General features: G+C 31.8%; 1 protein-coding gene and 1 pseudogene across 1 annotated transcript; one reads left to right on the plus strand and one right to left on the minus strand.

Moving 5' to 3' along the window:
• The first annotated feature begins 2,176 nt into the window (after window positions 1-2,176).
• Window positions 2,177-5,345, plus strand: LOC123210672 (annotated as a pseudogene).
• A 2,532-nt stretch (window positions 5,346-7,877) lies between these two features.
• Window positions 7,878-11,612, minus strand: LOC123212121 (ATP sulfurylase 1, chloroplastic-like). The gene is made up of 5 exons (XM_044631175.1): window positions 11,079-11,612; window positions 9,423-9,828; window positions 8,754-9,014; window positions 8,576-8,662; window positions 7,878-8,460 (listed from the first exon to the last, which is right to left on the minus strand). The coding sequence occupies exons 1-5, from the start codon at window positions 11,585-11,587 to the stop codon at window positions 8,320-8,322; spliced, it is 1,404 nt and encodes a 467-aa protein (XP_044487110.1). The 5' UTR covers window positions 11,588-11,612; the 3' UTR covers window positions 7,878-8,319.
• Between the last annotated feature and the right edge of the window lie 7,348 nt (window positions 11,613-18,960).

Here is an 18,960-nt window from a genome sequence, read left to right on the forward strand (position 1 = left end):
ATCCAGTGAAAGTCAATGAGCATCGTCCAGATCTGGACAACGCTCCGTCGTCCAATGAAAGTCAATGAGCATCGTCCAGATCTAGACAACGCTCGTCACTTTCCTTCCAACCACGTCGTCTCCGGTGGGTGGAAGGAAAGTGAAAAAAATTAAGGATTTGGGGGGGGGGGGGGGGAGTCACTTTTCAAAGTTCAAGTATGGGGGTAAAAGTCAATTTTTAAAATCGGAGGGGGGAAATGTGATAAAATTATATAGCTTGAATGTGAACAGTAAAATAACGGTTTTATCTCTATATTTAACAGAAAACTTAATGGCGGTTTAGAGATGGGTGGGTGTTCGGGTTCGAGTTTTTCATCAAGTGTGGGAGCACTTTTCAAAGTTTAGGGATGGGGGTAAAAGTCAATTTTTAAAATCGTAGGAGAAAAATATGATAAAATTATATAACTTGAATGTGAATAATAAAATAACGGTTTTATCTCTCTATTTAACAGAAAACTTAACGACAGTTTAGAGATGAGTGAGTGTTTGAGTTTTTTATCAAGTGTGGATATACTTTTGAGATAAGGCTAAAACTTGAGTGAGAAATAAGCATTTTCCCTTTATTAATATGATTTATAAAATAAAGGTTTTGTCGTTTAAAAATTTTAACTGAAGATACTCTATAAATAAAATTTTAAATTTTTTAAACCCCGTATATATGAATTTATTTTGGCATTAAAATTTGGGTGAGAGAGAGATAGTCCTTTAACCTTTTTTTTCAATTAAAATATATAAATAATTTTTGTATCTAATTTTATATATAAATAACGATGTATCATCAAGTAATTAAATATTGTTTTATATTTAATTTTCAACTATTTAATTATATGATAACACATTATTATTTATATATAAAATTATATGTATAAAACTATTTTTTTATTTGTCAATAATTTAAATGATATCTTATCTTATTGATATTATTATATGATTACTGTACACAATTATAAGTGAACATACCTTTTTAATTTAGAATAAGTTAATAAAAAAATCATTTTATTAATTTATTCATGATATTACCTTGTTTACTTTGAGGGATTACGAGAGTTTAGAAACCTTTATTATTTTTATTATTAAGTTGAAAATATATCAAAGAAAAAGTAACACTATGTGAACAACTATGTATATAATTTTATATATAAATAATTATATGTTATCATATAATTGGTTAAATTTAAATTATAGATAAAATAATATCTAATCATATAATGATATATCATTATTTGTACATAAAATTACACATATAATTTTATTATTAAAGAAAAAAGTAAAACTATGTGCAAAACTTATGTGTACAATTTTGTGTACAAATAATAATATGTCACTATATGAAGTGCATATACTTTTGAATATATAATTGGATATATAGATAATATGTTATCATGTGATTGAATAATTTTAAATTAAAAATAAAACATATCTAATCATATGATGACACATCATCTGTATACCTGATTATGTATTTAAAAATATATACATATAATATTACTCTAAAAAAATTAAGTAATATTATATATATGTCTAGTTTTATTGTAAAAACAATACCGAAATAATCTTAATTTTATTTCTACTTAATAAATCTAGTTCAATATATAAAATAATATATCAATACTTTTTAATATTATCTATCAAATATAATAATTATTTTATGTATATTATTAATTTATACTCATTAAATTTTAAGATTATTTTTTTAATTTTTAATTTTAATAATAAAATATTTAATGAACGCCCTCTAATTACAATACAAACTAGGGTGATTTTATTCGAATCTATACTTAAATAAATGTTAATTCAAAACAGATTAAAAATTAATGAATTAAAATTTGAACTAGATTTTATTCGAATTTACACTTAAATACACTTTCGATCCAAAATAAATTAGGATTGGATTTTATTCGAATCTATACATAAATAAAGATCAATTCAAAATAAATTAAAAATTGATGAATTAAGATTTTATTTCGTCCCCATTTCACATTGCCTTGACCGGACGCCAACGCGGTGTACTGATCAAAACGGACACCTCGAGATTTCAAGACCATCTCAAGGTACTTTTTTACTTATCAAGAATTAACCCAGAAATCCACCAGCACCGATATAGGCCCCCGATGGCTCTGTATATATGTAACAATAATCTCATCCCGGCAAGCATTTCTTGTTTCTTGTTAAAACACTGTCCGTCTCTACTATTCTCCATGTAAACTTCCCTTGCATTGAGTTTGCTCCTCTCAGCAAAAAATGGCATTCAGCTTTTGCTAAAATTTACTGCTCCAGAGCTCTTCTGTCTCTGCGCAAAACAACAACCAAAAATACTAGTGAAAAAGCTCCCCGCTTCTCTTCATATACTGTTTTGAGTATTGTCGATGTTCCAGTTGATAATAATGATCAATACTTCAAGGTTCATCCCAGAAGCCTTACAGAGCTTGTGAATGAGAAAAATCTAGACAGACTTCATGAGTTTGATGGGGTTCATGGCTTAGCTTCTGCTCTTAAAACAGATATTGATGGAGGGATATGCAGCAGCGATGAAGAAGATTTTGCTCGGCGACGTGAGACGTTTGGTTCAAACACTTACAAGAAACCCCCATCAAAAAGCTTCTATCATTTTACCATATTGATTCTTTCTGGCCTCAAAGGGGGTTGGAACGACTGTGGAAGCATTTTTGCGGCTGTCTTTCTTGCCATCGTTGTTTCAGCTGTGAGTAATTACCGTCAAAGCAGACGATTTGACAAGCTATCTAAAGTGAGCAACAACATCCAAGTTGAAGTCATCAGGAAAGGTCGGCGGCAACAAATTTCAATTTTTGATATAGTTGTTGGAGATGTTGTTTGCTTAAAAATTGGTGATCAAGTTCCTGCTGATGGGTTGTTTCTGATCGGCCATTCATTATAAGTAGATGAATCGAGCATGACAGGGGAGAGTGATCATGTGGAGATAAACAGCAGCCAGAATCCATTCTTGTTCTCTGGCACCAAAGTCGCTGATGGGTATGGTCATATGATTGTCACGTGACACGTCCGTTGGTATGAATACCCAATGGGGCCAAACGTTGAGTCAAATAAGCCGGAACAACGGGGAACAAGCACCTTTGCAAGCAAGGATCAATAAGCTAGCTTCATCAATAGACAAGGTTGGATTGACAGTTGCTTTCTTGGTTCTTGTAGTCTTGTTGACTCGCCATTTCACTGGAACTACAACAGACAAGAATGGAAACCGAGAATTCAATGGGAGCAAAACAAAGGCTGACAACATCGTCAATGCTGTGGTGGGGATTGTTGCTTCTGCAGTTACAATTGTTGTAGTCGCAATTCCAGAAGGTGTTCAATTAGCTGTTACGGTAACTGTTGCTTATTCGATGAAGAAAATGATGATCGGTCGAGCTATGGTGAGAGAGCACTCTGCCTGTGAAACAATGGGTTCAGCCACTGTCATTTGTACTGATAAAACGGGGACTCTCACTCTTAACAAGATGAAGGTAACAAAGTTTTGGCTTGGGCAGGAACCTATCCAAGAGGGTTCTGCTTCTTCAATTTCTCCCAGGGTTGTTGAATTGATTCAAGAAGGAGTTGCTCTGAATACAACTGGTACTATCTACAAGCCTACTACAGGATCTGAATTTGAAATCTCAGGCAGTCCCACTGAAAAAGCTATTCTTTCTTGGGCTGCTCAAGATCTCAGCATGGATATGGAGAAAATAAAACAGAGTTGTATGATTCTCCAAGTTGAGGCCTTCAATTCAAAAAAGAAAAGGAGTGGGGTTAAGATGAGGAAGAAGATAGACAACACAACCAACGTACACTGGAAGGGAGCCGCAGAGATGATTCTAGCTAAATGTTCGAGTTACTATGATGCTTCTGGAAATGTCAAGAATCTGGATCATGATGCAAGGAAAATATTTGAGCATATTATTGAAGGTATGGCAGCTAGCAGCCTTCGACGCATTGCTTTTGCGCATAAAAGTTTTTCTGAAGAAGAGCAAGAAGATGCAAAAGATGAGAAAAAGTTATCTGAAAACAGCTTGAGCCTAATAGAACTGGTGGGTATTAAGGACCCATGTCGTCCAGGGGTTAAAAAAGTTGTGGACGATTTCCAACGTGCTGGTGTCAAAATCAAGATGATCACTGGTGACAATGTTTTCACTGCAAAAGCCATAGCCACTGAATGTGGAATCCTTAGGCCGAACGGGTTAGTCGTGGAAGGAGAGGAGTTCAGAAATTACACTCCGAAGCAGAGAATGGAGAATGTTGATAAAATATGTGTGATGGCAAGATCTTCTCCTTTTCATAAATTGCTCATGGTGCAGTGTTTGAAAGAGAAAGGTCATGTAGTTACTGTCACCAAGGATGGTACAAACAATGCACTAGCCTTGAAGGAAGCAAATATAGGACTTTCTATTCAAGGCACTGAAGTGGCCAAGGAGAACTCAGATATAGTCATCATGGATGACAATTTTGCCTCTGTGGCCACAGTTTTGAAATGGGGGAGATGTGTTTACACCAATATCCAGAAATTCATTCAATTCCAGGTTACAATAACTGTTACTACTCTTATAATAAATTTTGTAACAGCAATTTTTGCAGGTGAAGTACCTCTAACAGGAGTTCAATTGTTGTGGGTGAATTTGATCATAAACACATTAGGTGTCTTGGCTCTAGCCACAGAGAAGCCAACAGAGGAGCTCATAGATAAACCACCTGTGGGTCGTACTAAGCCACTTATCATGAATAATATGTGGAGAAATCTTTTAGCTCAAGCATTATATCAGATAGCCATCCTGTTGACTTTACAGTTCAGAGGTGAATCAATTTTCGGTGTCAATGAGAGGGTGAAGGATACCTTGATCTTCAACACATTTGTCCTTTGTCAAGTCTTCAATGAATTCAATGCAAGGAAGCTTGAAAAGAAAAATGTGTTTAAAGGGATACATAAGAACAAGTTGTTCTTTGGGATCATTGTGATAACCATCATTCTTCAAGTATTAATGGTGGAATTTCTAAAGAAATTTGCAGATACAGAAAGACTGAATTGGGGCCAATGGGGTGCATGTATTAGTATTGCAGCTGTATCTTGGCCTATTGGTTGGCTTGTCAAGTGCATACCTGTTATAGAGAAACCATTTTTTAGCTATCTCAAATGAAAGAAGTAGATATCAAAAATCCAGATAGATATCAATTATTGTGTCATTCTCGTAATTAGAACCTATGTTCAGTTCATTCTTGTAATAAGAAACTTATCATGTTGATTTTTAGGTTGTACCACTTTCTAGTTCAATATTCAACACAGTAATTTTCAGTTTCTAAAATCATATGCCTGATCAATTAACTGAAACTAACCAATAAAGAAGAAAGTATCCTCCTTAGGCGATTCTCTAAAATCAAGTCCATCACAAAATATTATGTAAAACTTCGTATTACAATTTTGTACAGGCGAGAGTGATCACGTAGAGGTAAACAGCCAGTATCAGCTCTAGTTTTCGTAAAATGTGATTAATTGTTTAGATATTACTTGTAAGGTATGAGATTCAGTCCTACAAAAAAAAAAAGTTTTGGTATAGCATTTATATGATTTGTAAGCTCAAATCTCATCACATAGCTTTTAGTTTATGGTTCTTCAATGTTTCGTATCATTAAATATCAGAGCCACATCAGAAAGTGGGAGCTTCAGCTCTCCAATCTCATCCTTTTGATGTATAGTTCTTTCAAAGTTCTTATCATTATCGGGTTTGAGCTTCATTTTAGCAGATAGGGCAAATTGATTGGTATCTATAAAACATGTTTATGAGATGGTAATACCCAGATTTGATTCACAGCACAATGATACCGTTCATAGTTTTGCCTAGCTATGAAATTATTCAATACACAACAGAATCGAGGTTGATTTACAGTTTGCTGGTTCTCTGTTCCGAAATGCTCCCCATGGCCTTGGCCTTCTGCCTCAGAACAATTTTTTGCGTTTTTCCTGCGGAAGACTTCGGAAGATCTTGGAAAACAACACTGCGAGGAGCCATAAAATGAGGCAAACGATTCCAGCAATACTTGATAAGTTCGTCGGAGCTAGTATCACGGCCATCCATTAACTTCACAAAAGCGCAAGGCGTCTCCCCACAATGGTCATCCTGTCGTCCTACCACAGCTACTTCAAGCACTGATGGATGACTGAAAAGCACAGATTCCACCTCAATTGTGCTTATATTTTCTCCCCTAGAAATAATAATGTCTTTTGATCTGTCTTTCAATTCGATATAACCGTCAAGATTTTCACCCCCAAGTCCCCACTTCGATATCATCCACCTTTAAAGGCATCCTTTGTTGCTTCGGAGTTTTTCAAATAACCATTCATCACTATTGGATCCGGATCAACCGGACTTAGTTTAATATAATTGCCAATAGACATGTATAAATTATCCAATCTACCTCCTATCAGAAAATAACATTATTTTTTTCCCAGAGGAAAGAACTCTCCTCTTTTCTTATGCAAAACCAACGCACAGATTCTGTCTCCCAAATAAAAATCAATATGTAGGCAAATGGTATCGTGGAAATAGACTAATGTCGATACCTTACGTCATATATGAAGAAGCTTCATCGAAAACTATTCCAAGTATGCAAATCTTTATTTACAAAATTCATAGATTTGATCTTGACATATTTAATTATTCCCAACAATCACAGTGTTGCCTCTAAACATGACTTCACCCATTGTTTTAGCAGTGTTGCCTCTAAACATGACTTCACCCATTGTTTTAGCATCTGGCGGCACACTCTTCATGGTTACAGGATCTTTGATATCCACTTCTTCCATTCCAAGATGATGCAACCCTTGACGGGCCATGATCTTGGCCTGTGCATTGCGAGGCAATGAATCCCATTCAGGTTTCCAGGTACAAACTATTGTAGGACCAGGTACAAACCATCTTTGTTACCAGCAGAGAAGAAGGTATGAGGGTTGGCCGGAGAACATCGCCGGAGAAAGAAAGGGGATAATGAAACCCCAGAGGAGAAATGTAAGTTTTCAAAACTTAAATAGAAAGGAAATTGTTATATTTTTAAACAAACAAATTATATCAGATAATTTCATCTTATTATCTTTGCATCAAAAGTATATGATAAACATTTTCTTTTTTAAATTAAATCACATGTCAATAAATTTAGGTATAATGTCATACACACATAGTTTTAATTACATAATTTGATACTTAGATGATTTATCATTTAAATATTATATTCAATATTTAAAATTATATACACATAATTTAATTGTTCAACCAAAAGAAGGAGATGTGATAAGTGACATGAGAAAAAAGATAAAAAATGTTCTCAAAACTTGCAACAGGTAGCGACAAAGGCTTAAAATTTGGTAGAATCCAACTCCTCAATTCCTTCCTGGAAATTAAACATTTAAATGTATCTTGATTTTACTTAATATGTGATGTACACGGTTGAAATGTGAAGCTGCAGTGAAATACTCATTGACTCCATTCATGGAGGATGGGAACCGATACATATCTAGATTGTTTCAAATAAAGCATGTAATTCTAGTATAGCATCTTGCCTTCTTTGTAGAAAAATTGGAGTGGCCATGTGAGGTAAACAACAGCTACAATCCATTCGTATTTTATGGTAGACGGCCATGAAAACAAAATGAGGCAAAATGATGAAGCAAAAGTTTCATGTCCCAGAGAACATAGACCTTTACAAGCTCGGCTCAAAAAGGAAACTTCATCTATGCCGAAGGTCGGATCTAATTTCATGTCCCACCAAGACTGCAATTCTATATCGGGCTGTTATGGAACTGAACATGTGTACGGAGAAAATGAAATGAAATATAACAATAATAATAGAACGATTTTGTATATTTGAATCGCTGCAAATAAAATGAAATGCATGTAATTCTGGTATGACAAATAAACTGTAATGACAAAATTTCTAGGTTATGTTAAATTGCTGGTTCCTTGTCTGTTTTGAGGTTCAATCCATGGATATGGCTTATACATATCCATGGAAAATTCCAAAACTAAAAAGCCGCCAACAATCTTTGTTCATTGAAACACAAACCACATATGGTTAAATTCATTGTCCCTCATGTAGAAAGGGAGAATTTAGATGCCACAAGAGGCATCTAATTACAGACTTGAGGCAAGTTTAAGGGTTTCTGTACTGGTGCCCCGCATGGTTTTATTAAAATCTTGACAGAGATTCTTGACGCAATCACTGGAGAAAATAGCTTGTAACATTTCTCCAATTCAAATCATGGTACGTATGATACAGCAAGCTTATCTAAGCTGGAACTGGTTCAGGGACTTTGCTGGAGTCAGTGGATTGAGACAAACTGTCATAGTACTCCACTAACACTTTCCACCCACCAGGACACATAAAACCATCAGGAGGATTCTCTTTGCTCTTTGCTAGTGTTCGCATCTGTAAAATGCAAGAAGGCCATCTTAAAATACGAAAGTGAAAACAGACAGATGAAATATCTCCTTCGATTGCTTTCATAAACTTGTGAGCAGTGGTTTTATGAAGAGCAAGGTACCTTGGTGCCTGATATAAAGAGGAAGTCCTGAGGCCTTGATGGATCAAAGAATGACATTTTACCTTGGGTCTTGTCATATGCTGCAACCTGAAGCAGAACCAAACGAATCAATGATGAGGAATTTCGGTTACTCAAGCTAAGCGTTGAAATTAATCGTTAATGACAGATGATTTAATACCTTGAAAGGAAGAATGTTTAGTCGCTCTAGTCCAGGAGCCATGCTCAATACCTTCTTCCCATGATCAGCGTCATATAGATCTCTCTTCTCAACAGGATGTCCCATGCCAGCAGGGTCCCTACCAACAATGTAAAAGTTAGCCCCTGCATTAATCCGGGCTTTTGCATGCCACTGCACCTCGGTTGGACCAGCATAGTGCATGGGAGAGGGAAATATGGATACCACGGTGGTCTCTGGATCAAGCACACCCTCTTCAAGCACCTAAGAATACATCATAATTATCAATGAAAATTAGCTGTCATTCATGTTGGGCATCTGTATATATATTTAAGCAAACAAAAACCATCATCATAATCAGCTCCTACACTTCTAGGTTCAAGAAGCTGTAGAATAGTTGCTTTTTACAAATTAAGTATAATGTTTTTCCCTTCAATACCACAACTTAAGTTCCTATATGATTTTTTATTATGAAGGAGAAGGGACAGAATTAAAATGAACAAAACAGGAAAACTACAGGGATATAACCCGAGTTCAGGCATTCTAAGCTCCATGAATTGCAGTAAAGAAACAAATTCCAGGTTCCTATCCTTGCCAAATATTTGATGTTTAACCTAGCAAAAATAAAACTCTGAAAGTGATTATGATAGGTCAAAATACTGATCTAAATACCTTTTCATGTTGCTTCATTCGCCAACTAAGGGGAACATCATCTTCCTTTGTGTAGCCTCCTAATGGATGAAGCAAGAGGATTGGGTTCTTGTAACCCATCTCAAGGAGCCGCCTACGAGTATCAGTCATCAACAAAGCATGGCCATTATGCACGGGATTCCTGAGCTGGAAAGCAAACACTGCATCGGCATTGCGCTTTGTGCATTCTTGACGAAGTTGAGCAGGTGATAATCGAAAATGATCAAGACCATCATGGTATTTGATTGGTTCTATAACCTCTAGGTCACCTCCAATCAGCCAGTTTCCAGCATTAGTTATCACGTGATCAACATATGGTAGACCAGGGGCAGTTGTTCCCCATGTTCTAGCTGTCCTTTCTTCCTTGGGGTGCTTGTAGATCTCAATACTGACAGAACCAGTAAAAAAAGTAAATAAATAAGAAACAACTTTTTCTTTGGTAAGTAATAAATAAGAAAATACTTGCATCCAACAGAGTTTACATCATAATTTTTGTTTTACAGTTTGCACACATAACACACACACAAGATTGCAGCATCAATAACATTGAAATCCAATCATCTGGAACTCAGTATTCTTATAGCTAGGAAAATGGTAATAAAGGCAAAGACATCCTGAATTCATGTTGATTTTGTTCCTAACATACAAGGTGAAAAACACATATCACAGCCCAGACAAGCTCAGAGAAATAGAACAGAAAAAAATCAAATACGGAATCAATTATATTCAATGCCTTAGGTCACATTAATAAATACATAGAAATATTGCCAGACTTCAACCATCAACTTCATTCCTCTGGTAGAATGTTGGATGAACATGTTAAGATTTGTCAAGATGGTTAGTGGTGAAGCAAGGAAGAAAATCATAACAAAAAATTCTCATTTTTCCAGGATCTACAATTCTTTCAAACATATTAATGTTGGGGTAATTTTCAAAACAAGGAATTTTGCAAGCTTTCTATTGTCATGTCATTCAACATCATTTATTACTCATTCAGCTAAATACTTGAAGTCTAAACATATAGATAAAACTTGTACTGGAAAAGAGAACTTGAAAGAATTTAATATCCATGGAATAGAAATATGTTTCCCATTAATAGGCAAAAGAAAATTGCATGATCACAAATTAGCTTCATTGATCCCAAGTTTTCAGGAAAAAAGTAAGAATAAGCTCCAAAAGCCATTAGTATTACCGTATACAGTCATAAGGCCAACAATGTCAAATACAAGATTTAAAAAAAAAAAAAAAGATCAATGAAAAAGACCCTTTTCACATATACTACGATTCTTCTTGTCGGTATCACTTATTTTTACTTATGATTCTAAACCTGGATAAGTATGAGAAGCCCATTCTGTCAAATAAGCAAAAAAATTTCTGCTTTCCAGCGAAAATTTAACCCAAATGCAATACACACCAACAAACTGATTCCAGTTCTTCAAAGCTGCCTAGTATTCATCACTTCCTACCGTAGGCCAAATTGAATATATTCAAAAAATTGAAAGGACGGCATGAGAAATTGATAAACATGAAAAACCCACATGATTTAAATATTCAAAAAGAAAAATAAATAATGCAAAGTAATAAATTAACGCAAATTTGACAGAAACTTATGGAAATCCAAAATAACTGGAATCTTACTCGCTCAAAATCGCAACTGCGTTATCATCTGAGTCGACGAGAGCGACGCGGGTGGACGCACCGACCCGGTGCTTCTGCTCGTCGTCAATCGCCAAAACGATCGGCACCGACATGTTAACAACCGACCCATCATCCAAACGGAGCGAGTTGAAATGAAGAGTTTGGAGGAACTCGGATTCTCTCATGAATCCAGCGAGCGGGCTGGCCCACCCCTCGCTCAACACATGTACCCATTGAAGATCAATCTTGGAAAGCTTAATTCTCGGCAAACCCAAGGCCTCTCTCTTCTTAACATCCTTTAGAGATTTCTCCACGAAAAGTTCCGTCAGTTTGCCGCCGTCCGGTGCGATCAACGCGGCGCGAACTCGGACCTTAAAATGCGCAGTTTTGAGCTTGGTTGAGAGCGTGTGAGCAGGAGCGAAATGGGAAATTTGTGATTTTTTCAGGGGGCTAGAAGGGAAGGAGGCTTTGGTGAAGAAGGTGGACATGGACATGGACATGGTGGCCATTGTTACCAGACAGAGGACAATGCTTGTCGCTGGCCAGTGGCTTCATTAAATAATTGAGAAGAAGGGTATTTTGGGTATTTGATAGAATTTAAATTGTGAACGACTTAGTAAGTTACTGGGTTTAGACTTTAGGTGTGAATTTTACAGGAAGTCATATGGTGAAATCACCAAACTGGTAAAAGCTGCATGAGAGGATGAACCTGGACACTTTTTTTTACTGTGACGGAAATTTTTTTTATATTATTAAATATTATTTGCTTATTAATTTAAATAACACAATGATATATTATTTAAATACATAATTAAATATTTAAAATTATGTATATATAATTTTATTGATTTTATTTAATCTGAACTACTTTTACCTTAGGTAGATTTTAGTCGATATGAACTTGAATATGGGTTTGTTTAAGCATAGTCGAGCCAAGTTTTAAAATATATGAATTCAAGCTTAAGTTTTATATGATAGTTGATATTAAAGCTCAATTGAGTCAATTTCATACTATAACACTAACGTAAAATAATATTGTTTTATCTATATATATAGATCACTCAGAAGTCTATCAAACCAAACATTCTTATATTTAGTTAGAGATCGATAATGTCTCATATTTTGATCTTGGATACTCTAAAGTTACAATCAAGCTCTAGCTACCTGGGCTGAAGATCCTCCCTTAGTTTTGTCAGCAACTAAATTTATGTCTTTCTTGCCATCGTCAATGTCCATGCCTCGTCTCCCTCTTCTCATCATGATGATGTCATAATCAATGTGAGACGAGAACTCTCTATAACAATGCCCCGTCTTTCTCTTCTCATGTGATTATACTCTCCTACTTTGTTGTGATTCTATCTTTGCATGATTAAGAATTATTTCTTTAGAAGTGTAAGTGTTAAAAATTTTTTAGGTTGGTTAAAGTTTTAATTTTGAATAATTATACGCATACAAATAGATTGTTCAATGTTATCTATACAAACTAACGTATCAATTTACGATTGAGTATTATAATTATTTATTTCTTCTCTTTTTTAAAAAACTCTCAACCAGATATTATCACATCAGATTGTATAAAAAAATTTATACAATTTATTTTATATATATAATATTACTCTTTAAATTTTGTTAAAGCTCTAAGCGATAAGTTTTTTATTAGTAATGTATCCATTTTAAATATATAAATAGATATATATTTATCATATGATTAAGTATAATTTTATTTTTAATTCAAAATCATTCAATTATATGATAAAATATATTAAGTTTATATTAATTTATATATTCAAAATAAATAAATATAGTTTTACTAAAATTTAATGGGCAACTTTATAATTTCAATGAAAAGGGTAAAACTGTATTTTTAAAAAATCAAACAAATTTTTTAACTGAAATGAATGAGAGCTGAAAATACGAAGTATTCAATCTTAAAATTTACAACTGTGATTCCATAAAGTTCGGGTGGTCGTCTAGGGTTCTAGGAATCTTCGTAATTTTGAATTCAAAGATGCATTGGATTGGATTGGGATGGAATGGATTATTTTATGGGAAAGGAATTTGACCCGTGTTAAACTTTTTTCTAACTGAACGTGCCCCGTTTGAAGGCCAGGTTCATTTTCGCATCTAGACATGTCAAATTCAGACTTTTCTTCTATCTTTTCAGTCACATCAGTACATACACTATTTTGAACCCAATGTAGTGAGGCTTTCAAGTAATGGATCAAATTAAGATTTCTGATTTGACCAAGAACAATTTTTTTTTTTAAATTTTGAAAAGGCCCAAATACTATTTTCTAGCTAAATTTAGGTATATTATTAAAGTTATATTTGTGAAATTTAAAAAAACTAAAAATCTTATTTATCTATTAAAAATTTCAATTAAAATCAAAGATAAAATTATCATTTAATAAAAATATTAAAGTTTTGTATCCCTTCAGTTTAAAAATATCACATTCCTCTTATCTGAAATTTAAAAAATAAAAAATTTTCCTCTAAGGTTTATAAACCATCACTAGAGACTCCGAACTTAGTCGTCTATGACCGTGTTGGCTATCTCTCCTGACTTAACTCTCCTTGTCGATCATATCCCAGCCACCGATGAAGCTTGTTTCCCTCAATGAAACGATTTCGTCTTCGTCAAATTGTCTTTGTCTCGGACGAAGGCAATTTCATCTTTTTTTGAGATGAAGATGATCATCGAAGTCTCAAACGGCCACATCATCTTCGTCTAAGACCTTTGAAGGTAGTTTCATCTTAAACAAAGACGATTTTATTTTTTTCGAAAAAATAAAGTTCACTAGTGATTGGGATGTGATCAATAAGTAGATTTAAGCTGGGAAAAAGAGTTAATACAGCCAGAGACGACCGTCTCTGATAACGGTTTGTAAACCCTACAGGAGAAATTTTGATTTTTTAAACTTCAAATAGGAGAGAATTGTAAGATTTTCAAATTGAGGAAGATAAACGTAATAAAATTTTAGATTTTCAAAATATTTTATGAAATAACAATTTTATCCCTAACTATAACTGTGATTTTTAATAAATAGATGAAACTTTTGATTTTTTAAATCTCACAGATGTAACTTTAAAAATATACCTAAACTTGGGTGAAAAATAGTCCTTTGGCCTTTTGAAAATATAAATTAACATTTTTTATTGTTTACTTTTTGGATGAATTTTGAATTGAGATGTAGACTCTGCCTATTCCACTTGTAAATATGTAACTATGGCAGTTTAATTATATATCACATCATATATCAAAAATTTAATTTTTTGTATTATATATTCAATATTATATCATATAATATAATTCTAAATAATAAAATAATAATTGACAAGTTATTGTTTTAAAAAATATCACAAACATTTTTAAAAATTTAAAATTCTTATATACATCTCCACTACATCATTATTTTCTCTAAAAAAATATATAAATTCGTATTGATAAAATATATTGTATCATATAATATATCTATAATATCATATTAAATCAATATATTTTATATTATATATACTTTTTTTATATATTAAATCATAAGATATATATTATCTATTATAAAATATTAATATATATGCTCATAACTAATGATATTTTAGTATTGACGTCAAGCAAGTTCACCACATTATAGTCTCCAAAGGATATTACAAATGGCAAAGGAAGTAGCATTTAAAGAAGAGGGCATTTTTTAAACTTATTTTAAATAATATTAACCGTAAATTCTTAATTTATCTAATAAAATAATTATAAAACCGCTTATTAGATTATATGATTAATTCAAATTTGATTAAGATGATACCAGTCAAATAAGAGTTTTTCATTACTTAAAAAAAAGGTTGATTATATAATATAAAAATGTAAATTATTTTATTTATCTAAAATCTTATTTCAATTTTATTTGTTTGACACAAAAATTCGAGATATTAATTAAAATAATTATTTTTTTTGTCTTTTATACATGTATAATCATTTTTTTATTATACAAATATAACAACTTTTTTATTTAATTTTATCTTTAAAATGAGAAGATTTTGAGATTTAAGGTTAGTTGAATGAATTAACCGGATGGGTTGGCCAATAGGCCATGGTAGGTCGGTTAAGCACCATACCAACCAATTTTTAAAAATAAATTGGTTGGTTGGGTGTTTGGCCGACCGGCTAACCACTTAACTAACCTTCCTACTGTCAAGGTAGTAAGAAAATTTCACATTTTCATCTCATATATCACCCCTGGTTAAGTGAGTTTTATATCTTGACTGAGTATTTTTATGTTTAGCTGGGTGAGTACAAAGTCTAAGAGTATTTTAGATATTTTATATTTTAAATTATATATGTATAATAGGAAAAAAAATTGGATATATATATCTAAAATATCTAAAGGTATTTTAGATATTTTATGTTTAGTGATTATTTAATTATTAAAGGCCATAAAACTTATTCTCACTCAAGGTTTAGTGCATTTTCAAATACACACTCATAGAGTTTCAAAAACTCAATTACTTACATATGAACTGCTAAATTTAACCAAAATTGTTAGTTTTAGAGGGTAAATTTGTCATCCTACTACTAAACTCTAAAAGTTTATATCATTTTTCCTTCTTAATTTGAAAAACTAATAATTTTTTTTTAGGATTAAGTTTTAAAATTTTCACTTTTTCCTCTAGGGTTTTTATTTTCTAGCAAAACCTCTCTTTTTTCGGAAACCAACACTATCTGACTATCTCTCTCCTTTCTTCCGGACTCATCTTCATTGGAGAAAACAAATTTTTGTTGAAGGAAGATAAATCGACAAGGTCATCATTCGGCTTCGTTGGTTGCAATTGATGACCACATCTAGAATCAATGAAGAGCCAATGATAGAAGGTGATAAAAACGCGACGAATTTGGAGTCAATTCGATAGAAATGCAATGGATCTGTCATCAAAGCCTATTCTTCATCTTTGATTCAATTTGTCATTAATTGGAGCTTCATCATTTGTCATTGGAGTCATCAGTAACGATAGAGAGAGAAGAGAGAAAGGAGATGGTGTCTATCACCTTTACTAGAGAGAAAAAACCCTAAAGATTATGGGAAAAATTCATTTTTTAAAATTGAGATTTAAGATAAAATATCAAATTTTCAAAATTTAAAAAAAAAATATATATTTTTTAATATTATTAATAAAATAAAAATGTTATCATTTATCTTTACTAAAAAATTTTTAAATAGGGATTACCCTTTGATTGAATGTCATACACTAAACATGGAGTGGGAATTAGTGCTTTGGCCATTATTAAATAATAAAATTGAGGAATTCTGGAGGGCTAGTAGCTGATTGAGCAAATTTGGCGGAGGATCTGTGGCATGTCAATTACACTAACGCCAAAGCACCGAAGACGACAATTCAAACTCATTCTCCTCTGACGTCCGCAATTACGCATTTACCTTTTTAAAACATTTTCATTTCCGTCTTTCACTTGGGGAAGAGAGAAATTATTTATCCACATGTTTTTATAAAATTATTTAAAAAATTATTAAATATAAATTATTATTATTATATTTAATAAAAATTATTAATAAATATAAATAATTATTTTATTTAATTAAATATAATTAAAATATTATTTTATTTAAATATTTTCTAATAATTACTTTAAAATATTATTTATTTTATTTATTGTATTAATTAAAAAAAAGGTATTTTACTTAAATGACTCAATTTCCATTCATTTTAAAACAAAATTTTATCTTCACTTCCTTTATTAGTAGAATGTTTTGTTTGGTTGATTTATGTTTGGACAAAGTTGGTGTTGAATGGATGTCAAATCTTGCCAATACATAAACATAACACATATTTTCTTGTCAACACCATAGGTTTCGACAAGAATTTGCAATTTACATTAAGTCTTTTCATTTTGATGAAGTTTGTTGAGTGAATCAATGTCGAATTAGTTGTGTTGATAGGTAATCTATGTTGAAATGAATCCATGTTTCCACAAGTGACAACATGTTTCATCTATAGTGTTTATTTTGACTATATGAATGCCAAATATGTCTGGTATGAGTCGTAAATGAAAGTTTGTGATAGCTTTCCAAAACATTATTTCGATAAAATATAGCACATTTTGATTAGGGTTTTCGGTTAATTATATTTTATTATTTTACTTGAATATTGTGTTGTATGAAATTGTGTTAAAATGGATGTCAAATATGTGTGTGTAAACCTTAAATAAAGATGTTCCCAATTGAAGCCACTACACAGTTATATGCACCTAATCATATAATAATATGTATTTTTTATTGAATTGAGTACTTAAAAATAAGTGTATATTAGTTTTACTCTGATGATAATTAAAACACATGGTTGTAAAGCAGCTCAACGGTGGTGGCTAATGACTTCAAATAAAATACACCTATCTAAAAGTAATAGAATCGCATATTATATTGTGTATAAAAAATCTAATTTTTTGTATCATATTGTACTTTTTATTAATAAAATAAAAAAATATAATTAATATATCGTCATTTTAGAATTTATCATAAATACTGTTGAAAATTTAAAATTTTTTATATACACCTTTACAATATCATTATTTTCTCTAAAATATATACCGATCTATATTTATAATATATATCATAATATATGATATATCTATTATATCAAATTAATTTAATATATATATATATATATATAATTTTATATTTATAATATATCATATTATAAAATATACGTCATATACCTGGAAATGTTGATAAATATATGCATTAGACTTCATGTGTAGATTAAGCAGAAAAAAAAGATTATCAATAGTCTCAGCTAATGGTCGGCTTGGCACTCATGTTTTGACCGATAAAAACTTTGAAGGGGTCCATTCTGTCACACTAAAAAGAAATTATATATTTATCATATTGCTAGTTCCACTACAGCCAACCGAAGATATGCCAATAATTCGTCTATAATTGACTGTTGCAAGCCAATCATTGGAATGCCCAATTGTTTCTTCAAACCTATTAAGTCAAGTTTTCCATCTGGTTAACTTCGACCAAAAGATTGAACTTGATTCCATATAAAAGAAAAGTATGAGTAAATTGGTACTAATATTTAAATTTAAATTTAAATTAATTTGATTGAATTTATAGTTTATTTCTTTAGTTAGTTCGAATTGCAACTTATTTATTTTGAACTGATATTAAATTCAATATTTTAAATTTAAATTAATCTTGAATTGAGGTTTGTTGAGACTAATTCCGTAGCGAATCCAATCTTATTTGATATCATTGCTAAGCTAGTATAGAGATATAGATAGGTTATAAAGAAAAAAGAAAACAAACAAAATTTGACGAGAAAACTTGAAGCAATATTATGTACATATACTTTTAAATACACATATAATTTGTAATTATGTGATTAGGTGTGATTTTTTATTGCTCTGTCAACAAAACAAACTAGGGTAGTATTTAGTCAAAACACAAAATCTTTTCTTTTCTTTCAAATTCGATAATAATTTTGATTGTTTTCATCGAGACATAAAAACCGAAAGTGGCTTTTGAGTGATAAAATAGTAGGTTTTATGTATAAAAAAAATATAAGTTCAAGTCTCCTATAACAACATTTCAATATCAAACTTTTCACTTACTTAATTCAATTGTTGTGAAATTGATTATTAAACCTAAAATTTTACTTATTTAGTATAATTAATTCGGTTACAAAAAAAGTAGCTAGATTCATATACAATTAGACTCAAATTTAAGTTTTTGTTATATTTGGGTTTGTATTCTACCTTCATTTCGTACTCTAGCTCATACTTGGGTTTCTATTCAAACTCAAATTTGTATTTTAGTTTTGGATCATGCTCTAACTTGTACTCGGGTTTTCAATAATACCAATATATGTTTTCGTACGT

Source organism: Mangifera indica, chromosome 3 (assembly GCF_011075055.1).
Source record: "Mangifera indica cultivar Alphonso chromosome 3, CATAS_Mindica_2.1, whole genome shotgun sequence".
In the NCBI taxonomy this organism is placed as follows: Eukaryota; Viridiplantae; Streptophyta; class Magnoliopsida; order Sapindales; family Anacardiaceae; genus Mangifera; species Mangifera indica.